The 25120-nt window shown below is 44.4% G+C and overlaps 3 protein-coding genes across 3 annotated transcripts; 1 reads left to right on the top strand and 2 right to left on the bottom strand.

The window, feature by feature from the left end:
* Nucleotides 1–17175: 17175 nt before the first annotated feature.
* snap47 (synaptosome associated protein 47) lies at nucleotides 17176–20186 on the bottom strand. The gene is made up of 4 exons (XM_037275637.1): nucleotides 19558–20186; nucleotides 18999–19480; nucleotides 18246–18370; nucleotides 17176–18055 (listed from the first exon to the last, which is right to left on the bottom strand). Exons 1-4 carry the CDS (start codon nucleotides 20061–20063, stop codon nucleotides 17909–17911), a joined length of 1260 nt encoding a protein of 419 aa, XP_037131532.1. The 5' UTR covers nucleotides 20064–20186; the 3' UTR covers nucleotides 17176–17908.
* Nucleotides 20187–20436: 250 nt separating this feature from the next.
* jmjd4 (jumonji domain containing 4) lies at nucleotides 20437–23043 on the top strand. Its single transcript, XM_037275636.1, has 6 exons — nucleotides 20437–21014; nucleotides 21079–21244; nucleotides 21339–21464; nucleotides 21573–21840; nucleotides 21944–22090; nucleotides 22235–23043. The coding sequence occupies exons 1-6, from the start codon at nucleotides 20762–20764 to the stop codon at nucleotides 22565–22567; spliced, it is 1293 nt and encodes a 430-aa protein (XP_037131531.1). The 5' UTR covers nucleotides 20437–20761; the 3' UTR covers nucleotides 22568–23043.
* On the bottom strand, nucleotides 22978–25010 carry iba57 (iron-sulfur cluster assembly factor IBA57). The gene is made up of 3 exons (XM_037275640.1): nucleotides 24562–25010; nucleotides 23785–24122; nucleotides 22978–23578 (listed from the first exon to the last, which is right to left on the bottom strand). Exons 1-3 carry the CDS (start codon nucleotides 24900–24902, stop codon nucleotides 23172–23174), a joined length of 1086 nt encoding a protein of 361 aa, XP_037131535.1. The 5' UTR covers nucleotides 24903–25010; the 3' UTR covers nucleotides 22978–23171.
* Between the last annotated feature and the right edge of the window lie 110 nt (nucleotides 25011–25120).

Raw genomic sequence — 25120 nt, 5'->3', positions numbered from 1 at the left:
AAAATATAACAGCATGAGCTAGCCACTTTGGAAACTGATCAAAATGGCCTTTAAAGATGGTGTGTAAAGGAAGGTTAATCTAAATTCCAGCTGTAACATGACAAAATATGACAATACTATCCACCTTGAAAATTGATTTAAGCAATCCTTTAAGACATCTATGAAATGTGGTTGAAGTACAACAGTTTTCCATGTCATGACTTGATTATTTATTCCTCTGGCCTAATGAATACAATATGGTGGACAGATGCAGTGAAAGCATGTACTTGAGCCCAAGAGAGAGGAAAGAGATTTGTCTGTATTTGGAAAGCACAAGTCACTCTAGATAAGATATATTTAAAGATGAAAAAACATAGATAATGCCGTATTTGTTGTGTTTTGCCCACTGACTGTGCGGTTGTCTTTCAAAGTCGCTCTAGCACTTCAAATATTTACCGTGCTAAATTGAAATACAGTTCCAATGTCGTAATTTGTGGGGGGTTTTTGTAGGTGGCTGAAACAAAATCCTATTTTCTATCTACAGTACTAGTTCTGTAATTTATACATATATAATATATATGGCAACACCAAACACATACAGTAGTTCCAGAGGTATGCCACTTCGCCCTTGGTGGAGGTAATGTCGAGGTGAACTGACTTTAAAGCTCAGAGCAATTCATCACTGTCATTCTAACGGGCAATGACCGTTAGTGGATAGTAGAGAGTTTGTTTCCTTTCCACATTAAATTCACGAGCCAGAGGAATAAACAAACGTTTAATAAGTAAAACACATAAGCGAGAGATGACTGACATCTTCTCTGTTTTTCACTTGAGGTCATCGCCTACCTGGTGTGGCATCCTTGAACAGTCAACATGGCTGCCTCGTTCCCTGAGCGACACTTGGCCCACACACGGAATCCGAGCGTTTGATACGTTTCCCTCACTGACCTACCAAAACGCAACACAAACACACACACACTGTAAGCCCCACGGGATACCTTCCATGTTACCACAGCAACCTGATAAATAACATACCTGCTACTCAACAGCATAGAAAGCAAACAAAGTGAGACATGGAAAATCTTAATTTTGCAAACTAACATTTGCTAGCCAGCTGATGAGTGCAATCTAACATTAGGAAGCCAGCTAATGATAGCAAATGAACACTAGCTAGCGAGCTAATGAAAGTGAGCTAACACTAGCTAGCCAGCAAATGAGGTAGCATGTTACGTACCGTATTTTCCGCACTATAAGGCGCACTTACAAACCTCCAATTTTCTCAAAAGCCGACAGTGCGCCTTATAATCAGGTGCGCCTTATATATGGACCAATATTGAGCCACTACAGCAGGTGTGTCCAAAGTCCGGCCCGCGGGCCAAATGTATATAGCTTATATATGGACAAAGTTTTAAAATGGGCCATTCATTGAAGGTGCGCCTTATAGTCTGGTGCGCCTTATATATGGACAAAGTTTTAAAATGGGCCATTCATTGACGGTGCGCCTTATAATCCGGTGCGCCTTATAGTGCAGAAAATACGGTAGTTTCATTTACAAAGGGTTTCATAAAAGATGGCGTTTCGAGACAGCTAACATATTTGATAGCCTGCACTTGCTAGCTTACGTAAGGTTTATTTACAAAGACAGGCCTCTTAAGACAGCATGTAAATGTGCTAATAACATTCTGTACCTGCCACTCAACGGGATAAAGCCAACAAAATGAGTCACAGAAATGTCCATTGCCCTATACATCCTACATTCAATGTGCTGTAAAAAGTATCTATGGTATTTTTTGTTTTGTTTTTTACTTACTGAAAAGGCACTGTGGGGAAAATGTGAGCACAGCGTCAGGTGAGTCATTTTATGTTCAGCAGCTCAACGTGCAGTCTAGTCCAAACCGCCCGCGTCGTCTTCGTTAGCAATTGGAGGTCAAACGCTGGTGGGAAAAACAAACAAACAAGGAGTTCATTCTGATGCATGACAGGTGTGTTTTATATTTAGCTTTACCTAAAAGTCTGCTGGCAGGATCGCGGCCAGATGACCACACCTGTCAGACTGAGCCGTTCAAGAGGTCTTCACTGTTTAGACAACCTACCCAAATGTTATTCCCAAAGAAAATTTGCTAGATTGAAGTCTTCTTGCCGAATCTCTGTTCCACATTTGTGAATTTGTCACGCTAATTAACTTCCAATTCATTGACTTTCCAAATACGTCAATGCAGCTCTGTTTTTGACGTTGATGACGTTTCTGCATGATAGTTCCTCTCTCGGGACAAATTTACTGTTCCATTGTTTCTGAATAATAATTTTCAAATTTTATTGTCGAAATAATGCAAAAGAAAAATAAAAACATCAATTTGACCACGCAGTGAATATTATTTAACAAAAAAAAAAAGGGTTGCTATAAAATTCACCCTGTTTTGTACAGATAGCAAATTGCGCAATAACACCATTCCAGTATAATACACTGCAGGTGTATACCAGCTGTACCTAATAAATTGGCCGATGAGTGTCTTTTTGAAGTCTCTTTTTTGGCCCCATAGAGGTACCAAGAGCACATTTTCACCTGAAAAATGTCCAATTATTCCTTCAACACTTTGAAATACAATACCATACCTCCAAACGGCAGCCGAGCATTTACAGGTCGGTGGTCTCCAGGAATGTGGAATGACAGAAATGATCAGAAGTAGAACTACAAAGAATGCGCCCTGCCCTCACATGACATTAATGACGGACAGCATGGAGCAGGTTTACGATCGAGAGAGGCGATAAATGTCTTTTTTTAGTTTTTATATACTTTTTAAAATATATATATATATATGTGTCCTTTTAGTTTTTATATACTTTTTATTTCCTTTTTGCACCGTATTTTCCGCCCTATAAGGCGCACCTAAAATCCTCCAATTTTCTCAAAAGCCGACAGTGCGCCTTATAATCGGGTGCGCCTTATATATGGACCAATATTGAGCCACTACAGCAGGCGTGTCAAAAGTCCGGCCCGCGGGCCAAATGTATAGTATATCTTATATATGGACAAAATTTTTAAATGGGCCATTCATTGAAGGTGCGCCTTATAATCCGGTGCGCCTTATAGTGCGGAAAATACGGTATATACTTTTTTAATATACTTATATTTATGCAGTGAATCCATCTTCCACTCTCCTGGGAATACTTTCTCCACTGGATGTTGGAGTGTGAGTGTGTGTGTGAGTTTGTATGCATGTGTGGCAGTGGAATTTTTGTCCACTCATCCAGAAGAACATCAGTGAGGTCACTGACGTTGGGCCCAAGACAGGCCCCAATGGCTCCCAGTCAGAGGAGTCGCGTTGATTGACGTACTCTGACAGTGTCCATCAAAACCGAGCGCTATTATCTTTGTGTAGGCTGATTTTTCAACTACAGTTCCTGCACGGGATATTGTTACATTTTGCAGGAGAACTATTGCACAATAGCCAACGAGGAGGTGCCTGGTGGATGTCAACATTCCTGTGAAGTCCGTGTCGCTCTGTTTCCAAGTTGTAATCAGATTAAGCACGTACAAATACGGGCTTACCCCTTGTGTGGTCTCTCGCCCGTGAAAACCTGCCACCCAAATCCCATTAATAGCCCCTTTTAATGAAAGGATAATACCTGTGGGATATTGTATCATTATTGTTGCCAATATTATTAAACTGTCATTGACTGACACTCGTGTCACATGCTCGAGACACCGTGTCAGACGGCATTATTGAATTCTACGCATTCCGCACAAGATTTTGCCAGTCCAATGTTATCAGAGAACAATTGGGAAGATGCTGAGTTCATGTGAATTTGGTAAATCCCGTTTTTTTATCTGCTTGCCTGAAGTCTGTGTTTCCAATGAGAGGAAAGTAAGAGCAGGGAGGTCTGACAAAAAAAGGTGTGAAAGATGAGGAAAGATGTTCAATTTTCTTTGATGGCTTCGTCTTCACAAGTGCCGGTCGGCAGTCAACACGCTATAAATACACGCCATAAATACACGCCATAAATACACGCCTGGCGTTGGGCGGGAGGCAGACATGACCGGGGTAGCACCGTGTGACCTCACAATCTGGCAGGCTGCAGGACAACAAACTTTTTTTCCCCTCTGGTTTGGAATTTTTTTTTTTTCTTCTTGCAACACTACGTAGTATCAACCATGCTTGTAACTCAAAAAAACTCGTAAGTCAAGGTACCTATCACAGAGGTCTTGGAAAGAGACAGTGCCTCCCACTGGTTAGAATGCTTTACTACACCACACCTCTATCATCAAGTAAGCCTGCTTAACTTGAGCAGCATCAACGACAGAGTTCCATTACAGGTTTGGCAATTCCAGTCGCAGAGCCACATGGAGGATTTATTAGAAGCAGATGGCCTCGTGCTGCCTTACAAGATGGGCCGAGGCAAAAAAAACAAAAAAAAAAACACCGGGCTGATTGGCTTCTCCCGAGCCTTGCTCTGCTCTGGGGGAACCAAGAGCGACCGGTCCACCCATTTCCTTTCCTTGCCCTTCCCAGGCATGTCAGTGAGGAGCCAAGCCAAAATGGAGAAGAAGAAAAAAAAAAAAAAAAATCAGACCTGCAGTGGCTTTTGGACGAATGTTGCAGTCATTACGATTGGTGACAGAGAAGGTGTGCGGTAGAGAGACGAGGGGTGGTCCAGAGCCAAGAAAAAGAGCCAGAAAATAAACAGAATGATAAAAAAAAAATAAAAAAAAATAGGACATTCCGCTCTCCCGCCTCCACCTCCGTACGACATTCCATTGACTGCTACAGTCCAATGAGCATCACTAAAATTTTAAGTGCTGCTATGTCACCGCAGCCATTTTGGTGATTTTAAAAGGCCTTTAATTATCTCCACCAATCATGAAAGGCGACAAAGTTTTGTTTTGATTTTGGTTTCGTGGTTGGTCGGTCGGTCGGTAGCTCTCAATAATTCAGCCAAATAACCATGAAAGTTTGTGGCTAAACCGAATGAATGAAAGTTGCAGTGTAGCCACTCCCATTAAGGACCTATTGAAACGCCTTACCTAATTCTCCATGAACCAGGAAGTAGCCCGCTACCGAGAAACGTTTAAAACTTTTACGATTCAAGAGTAAACTGATCTTTTTTTTTTTCTTCTTCAATGAGTCATTCCGTGTTCAACTGAATGTTTGGTGAAGTGTTACAGAAGCTACACGTGATTCATTTTCTCCTTTGGACATTGCGTTACTTTTTGCTCATTAAGCGCCTCGCTTGAGATCCTTTGCAGGCGCCGCGAAAAGCACGAAGAGATCTTTTTCCAAGCAGGTGGAGAAACTTATGAGCATGGGTGGATTTCCTGAGGAGCATAAAAATGCGGCGCAGAAAACCTGGGAAAAGCAACGCAAGTCCCCATTAGGAGCATCTGGCATTGCTTCCTATGTGTAGTAAAGTCGTGGAATAATAATATAGCATTACATAATTTTGTTTTGGGTGGCCTTGGATCCCGCCACTCACCAACCCACCCTCCAAGAAAGAAAATAGAAAAACAGTGGCTGCTCAGGGAATACCCTGACATCATTTTTTTGTTTGGATGATCTTTTTTGTTTGTTTGTTGCTGTTGTAAGATGATGTTAAGAAGCATGAGAATGAGCGCTTTTGTTTCCGATTGAGGAAACAGGTGAGAGTAACAGCTAAAGCATCAGGAAGTGTCTCATGATGGATCGTCAGAGAATACAGCGACTCTAAGGAAGCTAATCTAACTGTTTACAGGCCAGAACTTTGGCCTGTTGAGTCAATTGACATTTCAAAATGCGCACATAACAAAGTTTGCTTGCCTCACAATTAAACCCAGCAACGGCCCAATTTCTCTCAAATATTTAAAAAGATTCTTTACAAGAATAAAAATGATAACGTTAACAGTTTAGGACTTTTTTGGGCAGTTTCTGATACCCTGTGGCGCCATGCTTCCCCCATAGGTCAGTCTCGGTACTACGTCAGGTTTGGTGGAGGAAACTTGCGATTGCGATTGGATACTAGCCATCGGTATCTTAACTTTGAAAAAGTAAAAAAAACACCAAAAACACCAACTAACCAACAGAACAAACTCCAAACACGCATGTGATGCTAATTTCATTGAAGACTCGAAGCTAGTTGCTTTGATGAGTCAGCACAAACTAATAAAAGCATTATTAGCACAATCACAGCCACATTGTGGTTGCAAGCATCAGGAGATGATTGACGGCCTCGGGTGTGAATATGCTGAATTTGACCAAAAGAGTGTAAAAACCATCGACTCTGCATAGCCGCCCCCCAAAATGGAGGCAGCGGGAGGCTCGTTGGCTGGCATGAGTTCTCCTGTCAAAGCAGGGCGAGCCTCTTGATGTGGCTCTGCCGTTTCCTCCGGGGCCGGCCTGCCTATACAGCATAGCACGGGGGTCCGAGGAGTGTGGGAAAAAAAACAGCGTGAAAGGGAAGAGAGGAAGTGTGTATTTATCTCTCTTGGCGGGGGCGCGAGTCCCACTTTTGATCCGAGTGTGTGCTCGTGTGAAGCCAACGTCTACTCTGGCATGGCGAGTTAAGGGTTAGTGGGTCATCAGCCTAAAAAAAAAAAAAAAGCCAAATTTGGAAGTTCCACTTTAGTCCTGTAGATGGCGGTAATACGAATTGATGTCAACCACCTCAAACATTTATATTTTGTTTCACTACAGCTCCATCTACTGGAGATGCGGGGTCACTCTTGCAGTTGGCCCCAATGCAAGTGAAAGAAAACATCTACGACAACTTTTTGCGCCTTTAGCATTTTGGCGCTGGTCGGTAGAATGGCACTTGATAAAAATCCCTTTCCTCAATGTTTACAACAATTCAAATCATTCTGAAATAAGTAATTGATGAACAAGCAACGATTAATACACGATTCCAAACTGAGCCAATTGTTTTGTCGTCCGAAGCGCTGATGTAAAGAAAGGCAGCGTTCACAGCGAATGAATCATGACCAGGTTCACGCGGAAGCTTTACAGTGAAGAAATGATATCATGGGGCTTGGTCCATCCATCTCACATCCCTTTTCAAATCTTACTCACTGAGCAAACAAATCCTTTATTTGCTCTTCTTGTTCAACCGGGCGTGGTTCGTTAAAGCAGACGTTTTTTCCATTGTCTGGACGAGAGCGCTCTTAATTAGAACGTCGTTTCCCAAAGCCTGGCCCAGGAAGCATCTTTCGAAGACTGCACGTAAATAAAAAGGCTATCTACACTTCCAGCTGAGGGTATCCACCTCATTCTCCATCAGTGTGCATTTGGAGGAAGTGGGTCAGCGAGGGTCCGAATGGCACATGGTCTATCTGGTGCTGACAGTTCACACAGGCCTTTGGTCCCCACCGCCTCTGCCCATATCAACACAGCGCTTCCCTTCTCAGAGGGTTCTATCTCCTGCTACGGTGGCCTCATGGCTAAAAATGTTCAGGAACAATATTTCGACCACTCCTTTAACTCAATCACTGCCCGATAGATGGATAGCCGTCAATGGCGGCGAATGAGTTAAGTTCATGCTGAGCTAAAAAAATGTACGGACTAGAAACTGAAAGTCAGAAGGACATTTTGGGGTTTTGCAAAGGTCACAGCAGGTCTCCTGTCAGCGTCCATTTTTTTATGCACTTTATAATAAGCTGCACCTCACTGGCAACCCTATATAAAAATATATATTATAGAAAAATAGATGTAAGAAATATTGGTTCCAACCATGAAAATCACTTTGATTCCTTCTCTGATACCAAAAGACGATCCTTGAAATGTGAAGAGCAGTCGGTCGGGGGGGAAAACCCAGTGAGCCAGGTCAAATATGATTCATAACCAACCAGTCAGTAATTGGCAGTAATGAGTACTTGAAGACTCTTTTCGTGTTGTGACATGTTGGAAAACAAAGTGGAACATATTGATTTGAAAGCCGCCCTTATCTCATTTCACGCTGACGTGTGCTTGTGCGCGGATGACAAAATCAAGTACGCGCTGTTATTTCCGCCGCCTGTCATATTAATGACACAAAACAGTTACGTGTTCCTTCAAACAAATCAGTGAGTCATTTGGCTGCCGCCGTGTGTTTATTGTGGGCCTCGAAGGTCAAAACAGTAAGTAAGCATCCGCTGGATACGCCACCCTGTGTCGTCACCTCCGCTGACCCGCTCGCCTTCCGAGTGTCATTAGTCTAATGAATGAGGCTCTACTTCTTCCCGTCGCTTCAGCGGCGATAGCGCCGCGCTCATTAGGACAGCGGGGTGTGTGGGATTTGCCATCTGGACTGTCTCACGCTAAAACACAGTGTCAGGGCCACGGGGTCCCCGGGACAGAATGTCTGCGGGTTGTAATTCTCCTCAGTGGAAGGATGTAGTCAAGTGCAAATATTTTGATACTGTACTTATTCAGGTGCTCTACAAATGATTGCAAAATCAGAGATGCAAGTAAATTTTTTTTTTTTTAAATCTGCCCTTGTTTTTTCAGGTTTTCATACTTTTTTTCCAGAGCGGAACCGATACCAACCACCGATACCCCCAGTACATATTTCCTTATAATTGTAATGGCAAATTTCTATTCTAATTTCTAGTTCCTGATGGTAAACAGTTTTAAAAAGCCTTGGAAATGAAAAGACGAGAATTCATTACAATGGAATGAGCGCTTCGTCTCGGGAGGGGAAGGAATTCCCAGCGTATGATGAAATTATACATGTCTGTCCAGCTTTCAATCATTTCGATATCAAATTCCACCTTCGATTTTTTTGGTGTCAGGAGAGAGTCCACTTATGACTGATTAACATAAATAAATGGAAGGTAAATGTTGACATTAGGAGCCTTGTCAGCAGTGATGGTGAGCCGCTGAGTTTCCAGCCGCAGTCACGCACGCACGTGTCGCGTCTTTACTCGAAGGGGATTTCACCCCCTTGTATGGCGAGCGGCCTGAGGTCACCACGTATGCCAGATGAGGATGATGGGCGGGGGTCTTTTCATGCTTCGTGGAAAGGGTGTGGTGCACATAAAACTGTCACCGCTCTGACTACAGAGGGGCTTTGCTGGGCTTTTCCACTACATGACAAAATCGGTAGGTGAGATTAAATCTGCAGCTACTGTCAATATCGGTCGGTAATAATAATATCCAGCTCATGCACACTCAAATAAGAACAATGAAGCAAACACAAGTACAGTGATCCCTCGCTACTTCGCGTTTCGTTTATCGCGGCTTCACTACATCGAGGATTTTTTATCCAAATTAAAAAACAATTTAAAAGTCAAAATAAAACTTCTAAATTGAGGAAACATATGTCTAACCTTTAGGACAATGTAGTATTGATTCAAATGATCATTTACATTCCTTTAGAAGTCCGTTTTCGCGTGTTAGCACGATCGCGAATTAGCATCTTTCCGCTAACTCGTTAGCCTGCCCAGTACTTCTTGTTGGTGACCGCACTTCGCGGATTTCACTTATCGCGGGTGGTTTTTTGGAACCAATTATCCGCGATAAACAAGGGATTACTGTACTACAAGAAGCAATAAACAATCACCTGCATCCATTGAATTTAAAAAAGCTGCTTCAAACCAAATTAGTTTTTCTGGTCAATTTTGGGTCAATTGTATGCAAAGAGAGTAGAAGAATTTTACTTACTGTAGCTTTTCTGCTGAATGTCTTCGACTCGGGCAGCTAACACTTGCCAAGCAGCTCCAAGGAGAAGCAAAGATCCACATTTTTCCAAGTTAAAGAAGTATCTGGCATCCATATTCTTCTTTTGGCAACGTTTCTGACATTTGTGACACAGTTCATTTCCATAAACTACTCTGTGTGGCCTTTTAATTCTTCTTTTTTGTGATTAATGGCGGTTGGCAATGAGCTTTTACCGCCATAGCCTTTCTACTTCCTGTTTATCGGGTGCACTTCCTGGTTCTTCTTCTTCTACTGTTTAATTTGGTTGCAGTACATCTGAACTAATTCCCATATATTTGATTCGTGGCCCAGATATTTATATTAAATTCTAAGGTCGATTTTTATGTATATTCCATAAAGTGTATCTATATTAAAATTCATTGCAGCTTTTCCCATTGACTTCCTGTAAAGTTTACTGAAACGTTCAACATGATGACGGTCCGTGCAGCCTGCGTTTAAAATGGGATTATTGGTTTTTACAGAGTATAAAGTAAACAATTGAAATAATTCCAAGGTTCAACCCGACCCTTTCGGCGCCGCGCTGATTTTATTTAATTTTTTTCAACTTTGGCTTTACAGCTTCCTCAAAAATCCGCGGTTCGGCTCCAGAAGTGCAATTTTACTCCTGTTGCCGTCTCCATCGCGAGACTCTTTAATTTTGTCACCAGGGAGGAAATATCAGTCCAATAGTGAAAATGGGGAAGCTTTTTCCTTGTCTTTACGAGGGAAGTCTTCAAGGTGGGTGCGGATGATAGATGAGTGCGATCTGGAACTTTATAGCTCATATGCGGTTCCGCGGCTAGTCGTTTAAAGTGAACGATGGGATACTTAATTATTCTCCTCTAACTGGAAATCGTCGCGGTTGCTGAGCTCATAAAACATTCCTGAACCTTCAGCCCTGGTCTTTTTTCTTTTGAGCCTGTTTGGACAGACATCAAGACGATCCGGTAGCACCACACCATCAAAATTAATGTGATTATTATTAACAAATCATGTATTTAATCATTTCAATGCAAGACTGCTGTATACTACTGAACAAATGTTCTGATCCGCTGAATAATATAATCATAATAAACATAAATGGATAAAATGCACACAAAAATATTCAGTGGGCTGGAAAGTTGGGGGCCAAGTGTGGCCAGCGTGCCATACCTTTCTCACCCCCTGGTTGAAAAAGGGGAATGTTGATGAGGGGGGGGGCCTGGCTGGCCTGAACGACGGCAAGCAGGCAGAGAACGGCTTGTGTTGGCCCATCCCCTCGCCAAAAGGCAGTCAGACGTTGTCGACTTGTTCTGGCGTAATTAGAACCCGCTGCAGATGTCTGGAACGTGACCTCACCGTGCGCAACACGGCTTCCCCCTCGGCTAGCTGGATCTGGATTCTCCTCCGCCGCTGGTCGACTGGGAGCTCCCCACGCTTCCGCCACCTCCACCCATGGTTGGACGGTACCCAAGTTAGGTGGGAAAGATGTGCATGAGGAACCAATTGGGGAAGATTCTGGTTGTCTTGAGCAGATCCATAGCTGCATTTTCATACCCAGTAAATTTGCGCAGGTCTGGGCCAGACTGAGTTGAAGTGTTTTCTCAGATACATTCAGCTTGAAAACAGGTTTCTTGCACCGTTGTGGGTGTGAACAGCACTGACTGCCAAGTGGTCCCTCTCATGACCAACAGTTACCTTTTATTGAACCTTTATGGATTAATTATTGATCACAGTCATATTGCACATGGTAAAAACGTCATTCAGTCAACCGCAGAAGTTGTCCAGAAGACAATAACAAACCATTGTTGAGTGTTTGACTCCAATCATACAAAGGCTCCAAGGTCTTCTCAGCGCCTGCATGTAAACTTAAGGTCATTCATCTGTTGCGTGACCAATTAACCACGCATGTGGCTCTGCAGAGTGTCAGCCGCAGACACTGGAAACATGACTTACCGTCTTTTCACGGGATTGATTTGCTCGTCACGCTGAATGAGAAGCACCGATTCAAGGGCGCATCGCACATTTGAATCATTTACGCAAATTACCCGCCACTTATTTCCTCCTGGATTTGCTTTACAGGGCTCGGGAGTCATGGTGTCATTGACATCCGGCGTATATTTGGCCAAGTCATGTCATGACTGCTTTTGTCTGCGTGTTCCATAGGCCGCCGAGTCCCTGCGGAGAATCTAATTACAAGAAGAAGAAGAAAGAAGGGGGGTGGGGGGGTGAACGGCTGCTGATTGTTTTGCTGTGATGGAAGGACGAAGCTAAACGTCTGCAGTGTGTAAAGTAATATTAATGAGCGGACACGCCACGTTAGCCCTGACGTCAATCGAGCGCGGCTCTCCAAAGTAGCCCGTTTGTACTTCCCCGAGCATGATGAAGCCTCCTTATGAGCTAAATATCAACTGGAGTGCACCCGGGGTCAACATGTCGAATCGGTTGATTACAAAAGACAGAAACATCTGCACTCTATAAAGTGAGGAGGGTCGCCACCAGAGACGCGCGTTCTCATTTTCGCGGGATAACAAATTAGCTCCGTAACCTGTAGCCAAGAGGCGCTTCATCAAAATTTAAAGCTGAAAACTACAATGTGTACACAATCCTGTATGATGAGTGCAAAATGTTTCCCACGACGAAAAATGTAAAGTGAATTAGTTCAATTCGGGGTGAAATCACCAAACAGTTAATTCTAATATTTTTTTATAATTGACATTTAATGAATTTAATGGTATTGCTCAGTTAAATATTTTGACGCCCTCCTTTCCTTTTCAGTCATTGACCCTTTTTTTGTGGTGTCACCACACACAAAAAGCTAAAGAAAAAGTATTTGTTTTTTGTTTTTTATGTTTTACACTCACCTTTCTTTCCATTTTCTTTGTGGTATTGACACAATTAGCAAAACAAGTGCCAGATGCCGATTTTGTTTCCTAAAACGAACGCACAGTCCTCACATTCTCCATGCCGACGAACAATCACGAAGGAACCGAAGCTGATGTTGGCCAACGTCGAAGCGCACTTATTGCATATCCACTTGTGTGGCCCACATCCATCAAATGAACGCGGGAGGACATCATTAAAATAACAAGTTACCACGCTCCGCTTCCCTACTGTGTCTGACGGTAGCATGCTGAGAGAGAACATTTCCTCATTTGCGTTCACCCGTGACGGTCACATTCGACTGGATCCTGTTCAAAACTAATAGCGTCCTTGCTAGTTTTCAGGACATTAGAGAATTGTCACCCGGAGACAAAAAAAACAAAAACAAATGTGTACTGACAAAGAGACGGAATGCAGGAAAGTGAATAAAACGTTTCAGGCGACAGATATTTGACAAAAACAATGCAGGACTACTTTTTAGTGCTAAATGCTAAGTTGAAAGAATGCTAAGTTGGAGGGCCATACATTGAAAAGGCGACCTCTTCCTCGCTCGCAGATGTGAGTAATGACCGAGGCCTGTAATTCGACCATCAACGATTTTGAGAAAAACTTATCGTTAGCTATGTCGCTACGGATCTGCCCCACGCAAGAAAACTCCGCAGGATTGTCTGATATTCATCATGTTACATTTCAAAGCGTAAAGTGACACAATCCGAGGCGCTTCCAGTCTAAACATAGCTCAAAGATTTGAGATAAAGCATTACAAAGACAAACGGAGCTGATAGCCTACACGTATGTCAAATAAAAGCGATTCATTAAGTCCTCGCTAAGTTTGATATTGGGCAGGGAGTAGCGCAGCTGCATGAACGGGAGGGAAAACGGCCGTGGCCACGCGGTGGGAACAATGAGGAAGCTGCGAGATGAAAGACTCCTCAAGGCCTCGCTGAGATAAGAAATATATTACGTCCACCCATGTGTCCTTCAGTTGAAGGAAGGCATCTTGTACAAGATCGCTGAATGCATCGTGAAGAACAAAAACAAATCTCTGAATTAAACGGCTCAAGTTAATGACCTCAGAATTTGGCTCATTAAGCTGTCCAGAATTTTATATTAGTTAATGTAAGAAAAACAGTCTGGGTTATGTGCAGCTGCGTAATAATCTTAATTATTCATACAAAAAAAAACAGTTACAGTTGCTAAGTCGGTTAAGTTTACAACATGACGCTTCCACTTGCCACTACAAACACTGCAACCAGGATCGCTAGCCTTGTTAGCTTAGCACTGACAAAAGCATCATGCTTGAATAGTGCAGCGGTCATTATTAACAGTTCGAATAAATCGACAGAAGTGTTTTGGAGGTCTGAGAAAGCGTAATGACATCATCCATTATGGAGCAGACATGACTGCATTGCAGCAACTGGTGGCACCACCATGAAGTCTTTAAGGCCGCTCGTGTGAGAGCAAGTACGCGGTTCAAAGGCTTCTCGATGAATGACAAATTATATGGGCCTCGCTTTGAAATCAAATCTCGGAAAACTCCTAACCGCTGCGTCGCTGTATTGTTCCAGAAAATCTTCCACATCACATGCCATCTGGAATTGTTTTTCCACACAAAAAGCCGGGCCGCCGCCGCTTCCAAATATTTCGACGCTCCGGACTCTCAAAACATCGGTCGACCACAGGTGCAAGTTTCCCATACCAATTAGTCGAGGGCTCCACCCACAAATTTGCCGTCCAAATAAACCGGGGGGGGAACACGTAAAGAATGCACATTAAAAATGGAAGGCATTGTCTTTGATATTCGATGCTTTAATTGGAAGCAGGCATGCTTTCCGACACTAAAAAGAGGATTCCTGATTGAGGGACGCTACGTTTCCTGTTTGCGGGAAGGCGTCGTTGTTTGTCGGCCTTCGTGGTTGCATGGTCAAAGGTTCAGCGCAGACCTCGAGCGAGCGGGCCGCGTATGGTCGGGCTGGGTAAACATCTGGTCATTTTTTTTTTTTTTTCATACCTTGCCAGGCATTTCTCTGCGTACGTGCGTGTACTCCATTCCATCTTCTCCAATTGCGCAGTTGCTGGCGGCTTCCCCACGTAGTTGCAGAGAGAGAAGGAGTTTCCGCTAAATAGGTGTTGCCCCCCCCCCCCAAAAAACCTTGAAATTATGGAAATAAATTCTCAGGCATGCAATCCTGAAAAGTGCTCTGCAGAAACTGAGCATGTGCTACCATTTTCAGTTTTGTGCCATTTTTTTTTCATCAATGGGTGGCAAGGAGAGTTCACATAATTTGGAATTTTTCCATTTTGACTTTTGGTTTTGAAATTAATTAATAATTCATTTATTCGTTCATTTTCAGAACTGCTTGTGCGATTAGTCTCAGTTTATAAAACAGGTTGATTACTCCATTTTAGTTTAGCTTGCAAATGTCACATGACCAAAGCTAGTAAATAGATGAGCCAAGTGCCAAAATGGCCGCCTCCTGAGATGGATAAAAACGGTTGGATTTTGCCCTATAACTCATATTACACATATGCAATACTAATCATAATTCCATGTTTAGACTTGGGAGGGTGCATAGAAGATATTTTGAAGATGTTTTTTTTTATCTGACTTCCCCTTTCAAAGCTTAAAAACAGCATCATAAAATGCTAACTGCTAAAAAGGAGTGGGAAAAAACTTTAAAAATACACCTTGTAAAACTTTAAAAATACACCTTGTAATACACAGATTTGATATAAATGATTCATTTGAGGATATTCTTGGCCCAATTTAAAAGTGAGCCAGGACATATGCATGGAAAAAGTGACGTTAATTATGTGTAACCCCACTGGTGTGTTTTATGTTGCCCACGCCGGAACCACTTTTACCATTATCTGTTTTTAATGACCCCTAAAGAATCGGCATCCTCGGGATCAGTGGCCTGCTTATTTACTTTGCACACTAACCCAAGAAAGACTATTTTTATCCAGCGAGGTGGGAGGGTCGAGAAGGCACATCTTTAATTGTAATCACGCCGGATGCCGGAGCAATAACCCTGGTGTGACTGTTGTTGTCCTCTTGTGCGGGTTCATGCAGTCCAAAGTCATTATTGTAGCAAATTCCAAGAGGATTTTCAAATACAAAATGCAGAATTTGTCCCTTTTGAGGGGCGAGCTGGGGGTTCCTATGTAGCATGAGTTGCGAGGGTGCTAAATGGATGTCATGGTACACTGGCCTGATTTTGGCGTTGGGCTTTAGCCATCGGTGCGGCTACTCAAAATTTGTCAAACATGTGACATGTATTATTTTATTTATTTATTCATGTATTTATATGTTCATTTATTTATTTATTTATTTCAGTCACACTGGACCTAAACCAAACAACAGGACAGGTGTGCCGCAAACATTATAGTGCATCATCCGGTAGGTCCACCACTTGGACTCCAGCATCTTTGTTCCGGAAAGGTTTTTCTCCCAGTTCTGACATTAAACCATCCGGCCGTCATCATCCGATTTCCTGAAACCAGAAACTCCCTCAGCAAACGGAAAGCCCGGCAACACCTGCGCTTGCAAGAAAGAGGCCAAAAAATGCGGCCGGACATGGTCAAATCATTAACAGATTAGAAGTTAGCTTTTTTTTTTTTACATATCATTTAATTTTGGAAGATTGCATACGGTTTGAGGATGGATTGGTTATGTATAAAAAAGGACATTTTCGATCTGTGATATTTTGGGGGGGGATTATAAATTTCACACATTCATGTGTTGGATTGTCAGATATTTCCGAATTTTGCTTGTATTCTGGATTACGACTACCTTTCGAGATCATCTCTCAGCAAAGCGAGCAAAGCAAACAGACGGAGAGTGAAAAACATTCCCAGGGATGATTCCCTCCACACTGTTTGTCTTCAAAGTCACATGGCTCCACGTTGCGGAAGGCCAGGCCGCCCGCATGTGCGCCGTCGTAGCCCACAATCGCCTTCTTCTTTGTTGACTGAGCGGCCATCAGCGGAGTCACACGGGCCCGCAAACAAGGCGTCAAGGCCGACCCAATCCTCCTGAGTATCCATACCATCCGCTAAGGGAAAGCCCGCTCTCGTGTGTCTGCGGTGAGGACGAGGCCTCCACCGCCGCCGCTGCTTCCTCGTGCTGCAAGGCTGCACGGAAACCACACCAGCGTGTGTGTGTGTGTGTGTGTGGACTGTGGAGTTCACATGAGAATGCGGTGTGCGCCTTTGCCCCGCGCCACTTCACCGTGTCAAAACTGAGCATCCACGCTGATTGAGTGACTGGGAGCAGACCGGCAAGCTTTTGAGGATCTTAAACTGGGGCTGCTGGAACAGTAATTGCATCTTTTTGCAGTTTGCCACATGGGAATCGGCGATGAAGGTTGTTGACTTTCGGTAATGGAACCAAAGAACGCTCCTTCACTGCCAAGCTGTTGTTCCAATGACTGACCGACAATTGTCTTGAACAAAAACGAATGAAATAATTCAAGCTAAAATTGAAAAATATATTTTTGGTATAAAAATAAATATGAGTATTTAATACAAAAAGAGCAATAACTGAAACTAAAAAGCACATTTTGCAAATATTCGATTCCATTTTGGAATACCAGGTTGGGCAGACTGTTGGCACATATAGGACATGGCCAGCACTCACCAGAAATTCCTGGATCACCATTAATATTAGGAAAAGTTGAAACTACACTGAAACTTTTGAAGTTTTCAAATGAATTTCTCATGGTTTTATTTGCGGATTGTATACAGCACATGGAACAGATAAATCACATTCACAGTGGCTACGTTTACATTTTTAGTGTCCATGAAAACAGTGCATCCCATCATCTTTTTAATTCGAACTCTGATCCGATTAGAAAAATGTTGTTTATGTAAACGTAGCAGACAGACAACAATTACAATATGTGAGTCCTTTACACATTGGTCAGCTTCATTGTCTTTTACACATGCAACACTTGGTGCACATCTCACATTATTATACTCGAACACGTTGTAGGTCTTGACAATGACGCTAAAGGAGCAGGAAGTTGTGTATCCAATGGCGCATGCTATAGTCTCCTCGCGAGAGTGTGCTTTGTGCAACATGGATACATTTGATGAGTCATATGTTCCCCGACCCTATTTTACGCAATAAATAACTGCATATTGCTTACCTGGTGTGTAGAACTGTTCTCGTTCGAACGGACCAATTACAGATGTCGATGAAAGCCAATACTGTGAAAATCAACTCTTGACCAAACAAGTTGAAAGTAGCAAGAAATTAGGAGCAATTGTGGACACATCGCCCAACATAAAATGAGTTCCGTTTCTAAAAGGTAACAAATGTCTTTCAAAGTGCCAACAGTTTCTCATCAATCTTTCAAGTTTTTGGAAGTTCCCTCCCGCACCACGTTGACGCTTGGTCCGTCCGTCCGTCTGTGACTCAGTGTCTACAGCAATCGCCTCATGCGGCAGGTGTGCTCCCCGATGGCCATGGAGGCTTTATCGGCAGAGTTGCTCAGGGTTTTGAGCGCTTCGTCCTGACGTTCCAGCTCCGTCTCTGCCTCCAGGGCCAGGCTCTTCAGCTGGAGCAGCATCTGCACACACATACGCACTTTTCTCCAAATCTGTCTTTTCAACAACTCCCTTCTGAAAAGCAAATTAACACTGAATGAAAACTCAAACTGAAATCAAATCTAACGAGAATAGAATTTATAACCCTGGTTATAACTGACGCCACCACGACAATATGGTGATATTTCTTTTTTCCCCGCACGGGTTAGTCACCTGCTTGAGCTCCTGGGCTTCGGCCTGGCTCACGGCAGGCTGGAGGGCGTGCACCTGCAGCTGGGACAGATCCCCCGCCGAGATCTCTATGGGGACCTCGATCTCCTGGCACCCGTGCAGAAAACCTGAGGTGGGGCAGGTGGAGAGGTATTAAAAGAGTGCCTGCATTTTTGTGCCAAGCAGAAGGGCTCTCCAGATGTGTGCTGGTGTTTAATGATAGAGCTATACTGCCACTAAGTGGTCAAACGGTGGAATCAACTGCAGGGTTGGCCAAAGTTTGTGCTCTTCATTTCTAAAACAGAGAAGCGGTCCAAGTATAGAAGCCTGTTTAAAAAATAATAAGGGTATTGGATCAGATTATTCAAATCACCTATGGAATAAACAATGGAATGTAATTCTAAACATATCCAATAGTGACAGCCCTATTCCAGTATTTGACTGTAATGATGGGCAAATGAAGCTTCAAGATGATTCATGAACCCGTTGTTGTGTTTACGTAGACCTCTAGATGGCACTCTCTGTTCACCGAAGAGCTGAAAGCCCACCGACCCTCACTAAACCAACATTGCCATCTAGAGGAGCCAAAGAATACAACAACTGGTTCATGAAGCTTCATTTTCCCATCACTATTTTACTGTACTCGCTAGAGTTGTCAATTGCTCTGTATTTTGACCATGTGTTGATTGACCAGGCAAAGCGACTCGGATATATCGTAATTGTTCCATTTCACTTCGACTCGAGTTTGTTCCTCACCGGCTGTGTCCGCGTCACACGGCGAAGAAGCAGGTGTGGCCCGAAAGGCAGTGTACTCTGCAGAAAACTCCACCTTCTTCTTGTACTGCATCTCCAGCACAGCCAGCGCCTCTGGCATCTTGGCCGACAGCAGCCGGCAGCGGACATCGGGCCTTCCGATGAAGCGCTGCCCCACCGTGATCTCGTAAGGGCTGTGCACGCGGATCTCATCCACCTCGCTGCGGTCGAAGCGGTGCAGCAAGCTGCAGGTGGCGTCGCGGACCTCCAGGGAGGACGGCAGAATCAGCAAGCAGCCGGGCTTCAAGTCGCAGTCGCCGTCTTTGGATACCACGGCTGGGATGCTGGTGATCACTTTGCTACGCGCAGACGCTTTGGATGCGGCAGCGGCCCGGGCCGCGTCCTCCGCCTTTGCTTCCTGCTGAATCTTCCATGGGAGTTTACTGAAAGGCCACCAGGAAGGAGACTCCAGTTCTGACAAAAGTCTGCAGAAAAAATAGGAGATATTGTACAATGTTAAGATGGTTATATTTTTGCACTGGTAAAAGAAAAAAAGTCCTACTTATCAGCCACTCCCAGGTCCGAGTCCATCTTCTCCAGGCCTTCCATCATGCCATCAAACTGCTCCCCCTGGTAGCTGAGAACCCTCCCGGTGTCCTCCAATCGTCTCTGGGCCCCGGCCACGAGGTTGATAAGCTCCTGGCCCTTGGAGGGCTCATTCTCGGTGACCCCACCTCTGGTCTCCATGCTGGAGGGGGACAGCAGACGCTCTCTCCAGAAGTGCTCCATCACGTTGTACACCACCACCCGGTTGGGTTTGAGGGAGCCGAACCAGTGCTTGACATTACCCTCCTCCAGCACCGTCAGAGTGCTGAAGATGAAACTAGATGATTCCATTTTTATCTCCATGATGCGGGAGAGGCGGAAACTGGCGAGGGTTTCCTTGGTTTGGTTCGAGACGAAATGCACCGCGCTTCGGCTCAGGGACAGCGTGCCGTTCTCCCACCTCTTGACCGAGGTGAGGTAGTAGGAGCCGGGCCAGTTGTGGATGGGAGCTTCTCGGCTCATTATGGAAGTTGATGAGCGAGCTTTCGGTCCTGCCGCTCACATGGGCACGACGCTCTTTCCTTAAATGAGCTCAAGCGTTCTAAAACCTTAAGACATTAAAAATAACAACACTCGTGGAAATTCCGAAACGTTCTGCCTTGTTTTGCTGCGTATGTTTATCAAGGAAGTGACGTAATTATTCTAGTGTAGCTGAGTATTGTGTTCGACATTATATTTGACAAATTTGCCTTCCTGTCGATTAAATCTTAATATTTCAAAAAATATTTTTACGTCAACTTGATAATATTCCTGCTATAGTAAATATTTAATGTTGTTTAGCGTGTTTATCACAACGGAAATGGCGTCATTGTAAATCGTGTTGCACTGTTTACTGTCCGATTTGAAAATCCACTGAGATAATGGTCCACTGCGGCAATGCTTTGGGACAACCATTTCGGCTAGCAAAGATCGTGTTTTCATCATTATTATTTCTGAAATTAAATTTTAGAACGAGTACTACAGCCGCTGCAAGAATATTAGTTACAGCGTAGTAAATTAAGTGCAACGACATGGATGTGTTCTTTCTTTGCCGGGGACTGTATGATGTCACCTTCACGGAACAATTCTTGGACTATTTCACTTATATGTTTAAACTAAATGTTTTTTCTTAATTTGTTGGGGGAAAAAAAATCTAGATCCCACCTAATGTTATCATCACCATGGACAGGGATGCTTACCGCAACTGCTGCAGTCTGGTCAAAATCCCTCGACAGTCCTACGACCAATTCTGCTCGTCGCATTTCGTCGACTACATCGACAATGATTTGTCTTACTCCAAATTCTTCAAAAGATACCTGCTCCCTAATCACCCGTGCGTCTTCTCCAAGCGATTTACCGAGGAGTGGAAGTGTAGGAAAGAATGGGTGACCGAGGAGGGCAAGCCTCATTTCCAGAAGCTGCTGCAGGAATTTGGTAAATAATAATGAAGAAGAATAATATATTGTCGTTAGTTTTAAACCTTTGTTTTTCCTCTCAGGGGAGACTCCTGTTCCTGTGGCCAACTGCAACGCAAAAGAATACAATGCAAACCCCAAACAAGTGATGCCTTTTAAAGAATTCATCCAGTACTGGAAGGAGCACATCCAGAATGGACATTCGTCCCCTAAAGGATGTCTCTATCTTAAAGACTGGCACATGTCCAGGTACAATACAATGCATATGTAATATAGTACAAGCATATAGCAACCCATATTCTAAAGTAGTCTTTTTTTGAATGAATGCATAATCTTGTCATAGGGACTTTCCTGATCATCACGTTTACACCACCCCCATCTTCTTTACATCTGATTGGCTGAATGAATACTGGGACACACTTGAAGTGGATGACTACCGCTTTGTCTACATGGGCCCCAAAGGATCCTGGTAAGGATTTTGGTGACGTATGAATGACCATGAATTTGCCATTCATATTAAGTGAGAGTTGTCGCGACATTTTTTGTGGCTGAACATTCTCGCGGCCGTTGCCCACAGGACGCCATTCCACGCCGACGTGTTCCGCTCGTACAGTTGGTCGGCCAACATCTGCGGCAGGAAGAAATGGCTGCTGTATCCTCCCGGACAGGAGGAGTTCCTGAGAGACACGCACGGCAACCTCCCCTATGACGTTACATTGGGAGAGCTTCGCGACAGGAGCCTTTTTCCTCACTCCCTGGAGGCCTGCCAACCGCTTGAGATCATCCAGGAGGCTGGTGAAATTATTTTTGTGCCCAGCGGATGGCACCATCAGGTTTATAATCTGGTATGCACAGATGAAGGGGTTCCTAATAGATGATGTATTATGTCACATGTACTTTTTGATTGTTTTTATACAAATGATTGTGTCTCATGACATGTTCTTGTAGGAGGACACCATTTCCATCAATCACAACTGGCTGAACGGCTGCAACGTGGACATCATGTGGCAGTTCTTGCAGAACGAGCTGTCTTCGGTGCAGAAAGAGATCGACGAGTGGAGGAACACCATGGATTCGTGGCATCAGCACTGTCAGGTACAAAGCGCCATTTCCAAAACAGTACGACTCCTAAAATGGTCCATTTTCAAAAGAAGTTACATATGCAGGAAATGATGTGAGGTGGTGAGAAGGTCCAGAGACTCAAGACCCCAAATTGAGTTGTTTTATGTTTCACTTCAGGTCATTATGAAGGCCTGCTCCGGCATCGACTATGGGGAGTTTGCGTCGTTCCTCAAAATCGTGGCGGACAACCGCATGACTTTCCTGAACGCCCGCCCCTCCGGAGACGGCGCCGACTACCCGCGCCACCTCTCGGAGGTGCTCGTCACCCTCGGGCCTTACCACGCGGCCTTCGACTTGCAACGCGTGGCCCACATCCTGGAGCTCCTGCTGTGTAATGAGGATTTCAAGCTTCTCAACCACTCGGCGTCCGCCGTGCAGCCGGAAACGCTGTTGCAGCAAATTCGGGACACTATACAGTCCACCAGGGGGCAGCATCTTTATCCAGACTGATAGGTTAGGTGGAATGCAGACATTTTAGGTGCAAGAAGGTGACTACTTTTTAAGCCCCGGAGTCTAAACCAAGCTCATATCCATGAAAACAGTAAAAGCATAGATTCTATTTTCAACTGTGAAGGTAGCACTTCACTTCTACTTACTTTTAGATGGTAGTTCTTCAGGGTGACCCAACTGTTGCTTGAAAATAGTGGATCTTGGTCCAGTGTGAGTGGTAATAGGCGAAATTCAGATGTAGGTCGTAGCTAGCAGAAGGCGTCCTTGGTTGTTTAAATGTCAGCAAAACATAGAATCATATTTCGTTGCTTCTGAAACGTCAATGACCTTGCATTGTTTTGCAACTTTATTTATGCATAGTTAGGCATCTTGGATATAGCTTGAATGCAAACGAAAACATTTGAAGGCACTTTGATACTTATGATATATTATTTCATACACCATTTAATTAAAACTCTTGACGTTTCATGACATGATTGGCTTGTCGCTGTGAATTGCACGTGTCAATCTCATCATTCGCCCTTTAAAAATAAATAATAAAGTTGTGACCTTAAAACAGCACTTGAGGCTTCCATTTGAAATGTGTCAGCAGCATTCACGCAAGTCACATGGAAGCTTGCGAGTCGCTTTTCTCATCTTCAGGCCACCAGTCGGGCACAGAGGCCTCGAGCGTCACTTGGGTGCTGTCGGCGCATTTGACCGTCAACACCTCCTTGGCGTGAGCCAGGCGGATCAGGCTTAGGCCCCGATGTCCCAGTCCCGTGCGGTGCTTCCCGGCCGGCTTGCCCGACTGCGTTTGTAGCGCGGCGTCCTCCTCCAGGCCTTGGATGGGTGCCGACGAGCGCACTGGCATGAGACGCTTGCGGATCACGCCGGTGTGATGGGTCCTGGCTGTCAGCTCCTGGCCGATGTAGCAGCCCTTGGTGAAACTGATGCCTTGCATGTAGACTAAGTTGGATTCCAGTGGTAGCGCCACCCCTGGAGGAAGGTCTTTCACTCCCTCTGGAAGTCCTAGACAACAATGACAACAAACAACAAAGAAGACATGCTTTAAAAGTTCACATTCCTCACCAGAACAAAAGGGCTACTCGTAATTATTCATAAAAAATTATTATATTTATTCAAACGAAACAACCAAATATGCATATATTGCTACCAATAATAATCTTTTTTAAACACTATCAAAAAATGGCAACACCAGAATATTTAGCGCTTACCTATGGAATAGCGATGCTTGTTGTACTCCTCCGTGTCTCCTTTCTGACATGACGGGATCACATCGAAGGGGTCCACTTGACTTTCCAGAACCAATCTCCAGCCCATGTCCTGTGTCCGAGGGTCCGTCTCCCACACAATGGCCTTTTCTGGCGAGGAGAGCTCGGGCTTTCCGAAACGTTGGCCGCAACTTTGTTGCAAGGGCAGCACGGCCCACACGAAAAGGTCTGGACACGAATTAATGTCGATCTTCCTGCGGATCTTGTAGACTTTGAGGTGTCTCAGAAGCGAATCCGTCATGGTGCTGTCGCACTCCAGGAGGAGGCCACTTCCCGGTGCCCTGTGCATGGAAGAAAATACAAGAGAAAAATCATTCTCAATGTCCATCCATTTTATTTTAATATCGACAAGCACGCAGACTCCACATGGGAACTGTGAGACAAAGTGCAGGACCACCCACACTATTAAATGCTGTGTCCATTGCTATAAATAGGAACGATCCAACTTGGAACTTAGGACTTCCGTCCGAAATGTCTGACAATCCCAATAAGTTGCATTCCAAGTCAACCTAAGTCGACTATGATGTAACGTTATTTACCATACAGATACATACTATACATATGTACTATTAGCCAGGTTTACGTTATTTATTTCACAAGACATATCGTTCACTCGCCACCCCCGTGGGGACAAGTGGTACATCTAATGGCTGGATGGAGGGACATAACGTTCAAACATGACCGAGTTTTCGCCAACGCACCATAATTCCCGCCACTCACCTATACATCACGATGTCGTAGAGCGTTCTCCCTTGTACGTTGAGCATATGAGTGTACATGGCCCCGACGGCGGCCTCCTCCAACTTGTACACGTCGTTGGTAACCAGCCCCTGAAGAAAGGCGCTAACTTCGGCTCCCTGGACCCGGACTAGCGCCCTGTGGTCCAAGCGGTAGCACGCTAGCTGGACCGGCGCGGCCGGCTCGTCAAGCGCCGCCTGGCTGTACCTCATCACCCGGAGACCCGCTCGAGGCGAAACGCCGAAGGCGGCGTTTTTGCTCGCGACGATACTGAAGCGATGGCTGAAGGTGAGCGCCCGCCTCACGATACAAGATAGCTTCATGGCGACAGTGTACTGCGTGGGGGGAAAAAAAACGTGAGTCGGCTTAGTTAAATAAGAGTTGTCGGCAGCTACGCATTATAGGACATTACAGAGGTCGCCATTTTGTATACCCACAATCCTTTGCTCCGTGATGATAGTGGAACACGTGGGAGAGCGCGATGTCAATAAGTGCTTCGTCAGGATGACTCAAGTCAAGTCACACTTGTTTTTATTAGCTT

Source organism: Syngnathus acus, chromosome 17 (assembly GCF_901709675.1).
Source record: "Syngnathus acus chromosome 17, fSynAcu1.2, whole genome shotgun sequence".
In the NCBI taxonomy this organism is placed as follows: Eukaryota; Metazoa; Chordata; class Actinopteri; order Syngnathiformes; family Syngnathidae; genus Syngnathus; species Syngnathus acus.
This window is presented reverse-complemented; position numbering and strand designations above follow the sequence as displayed.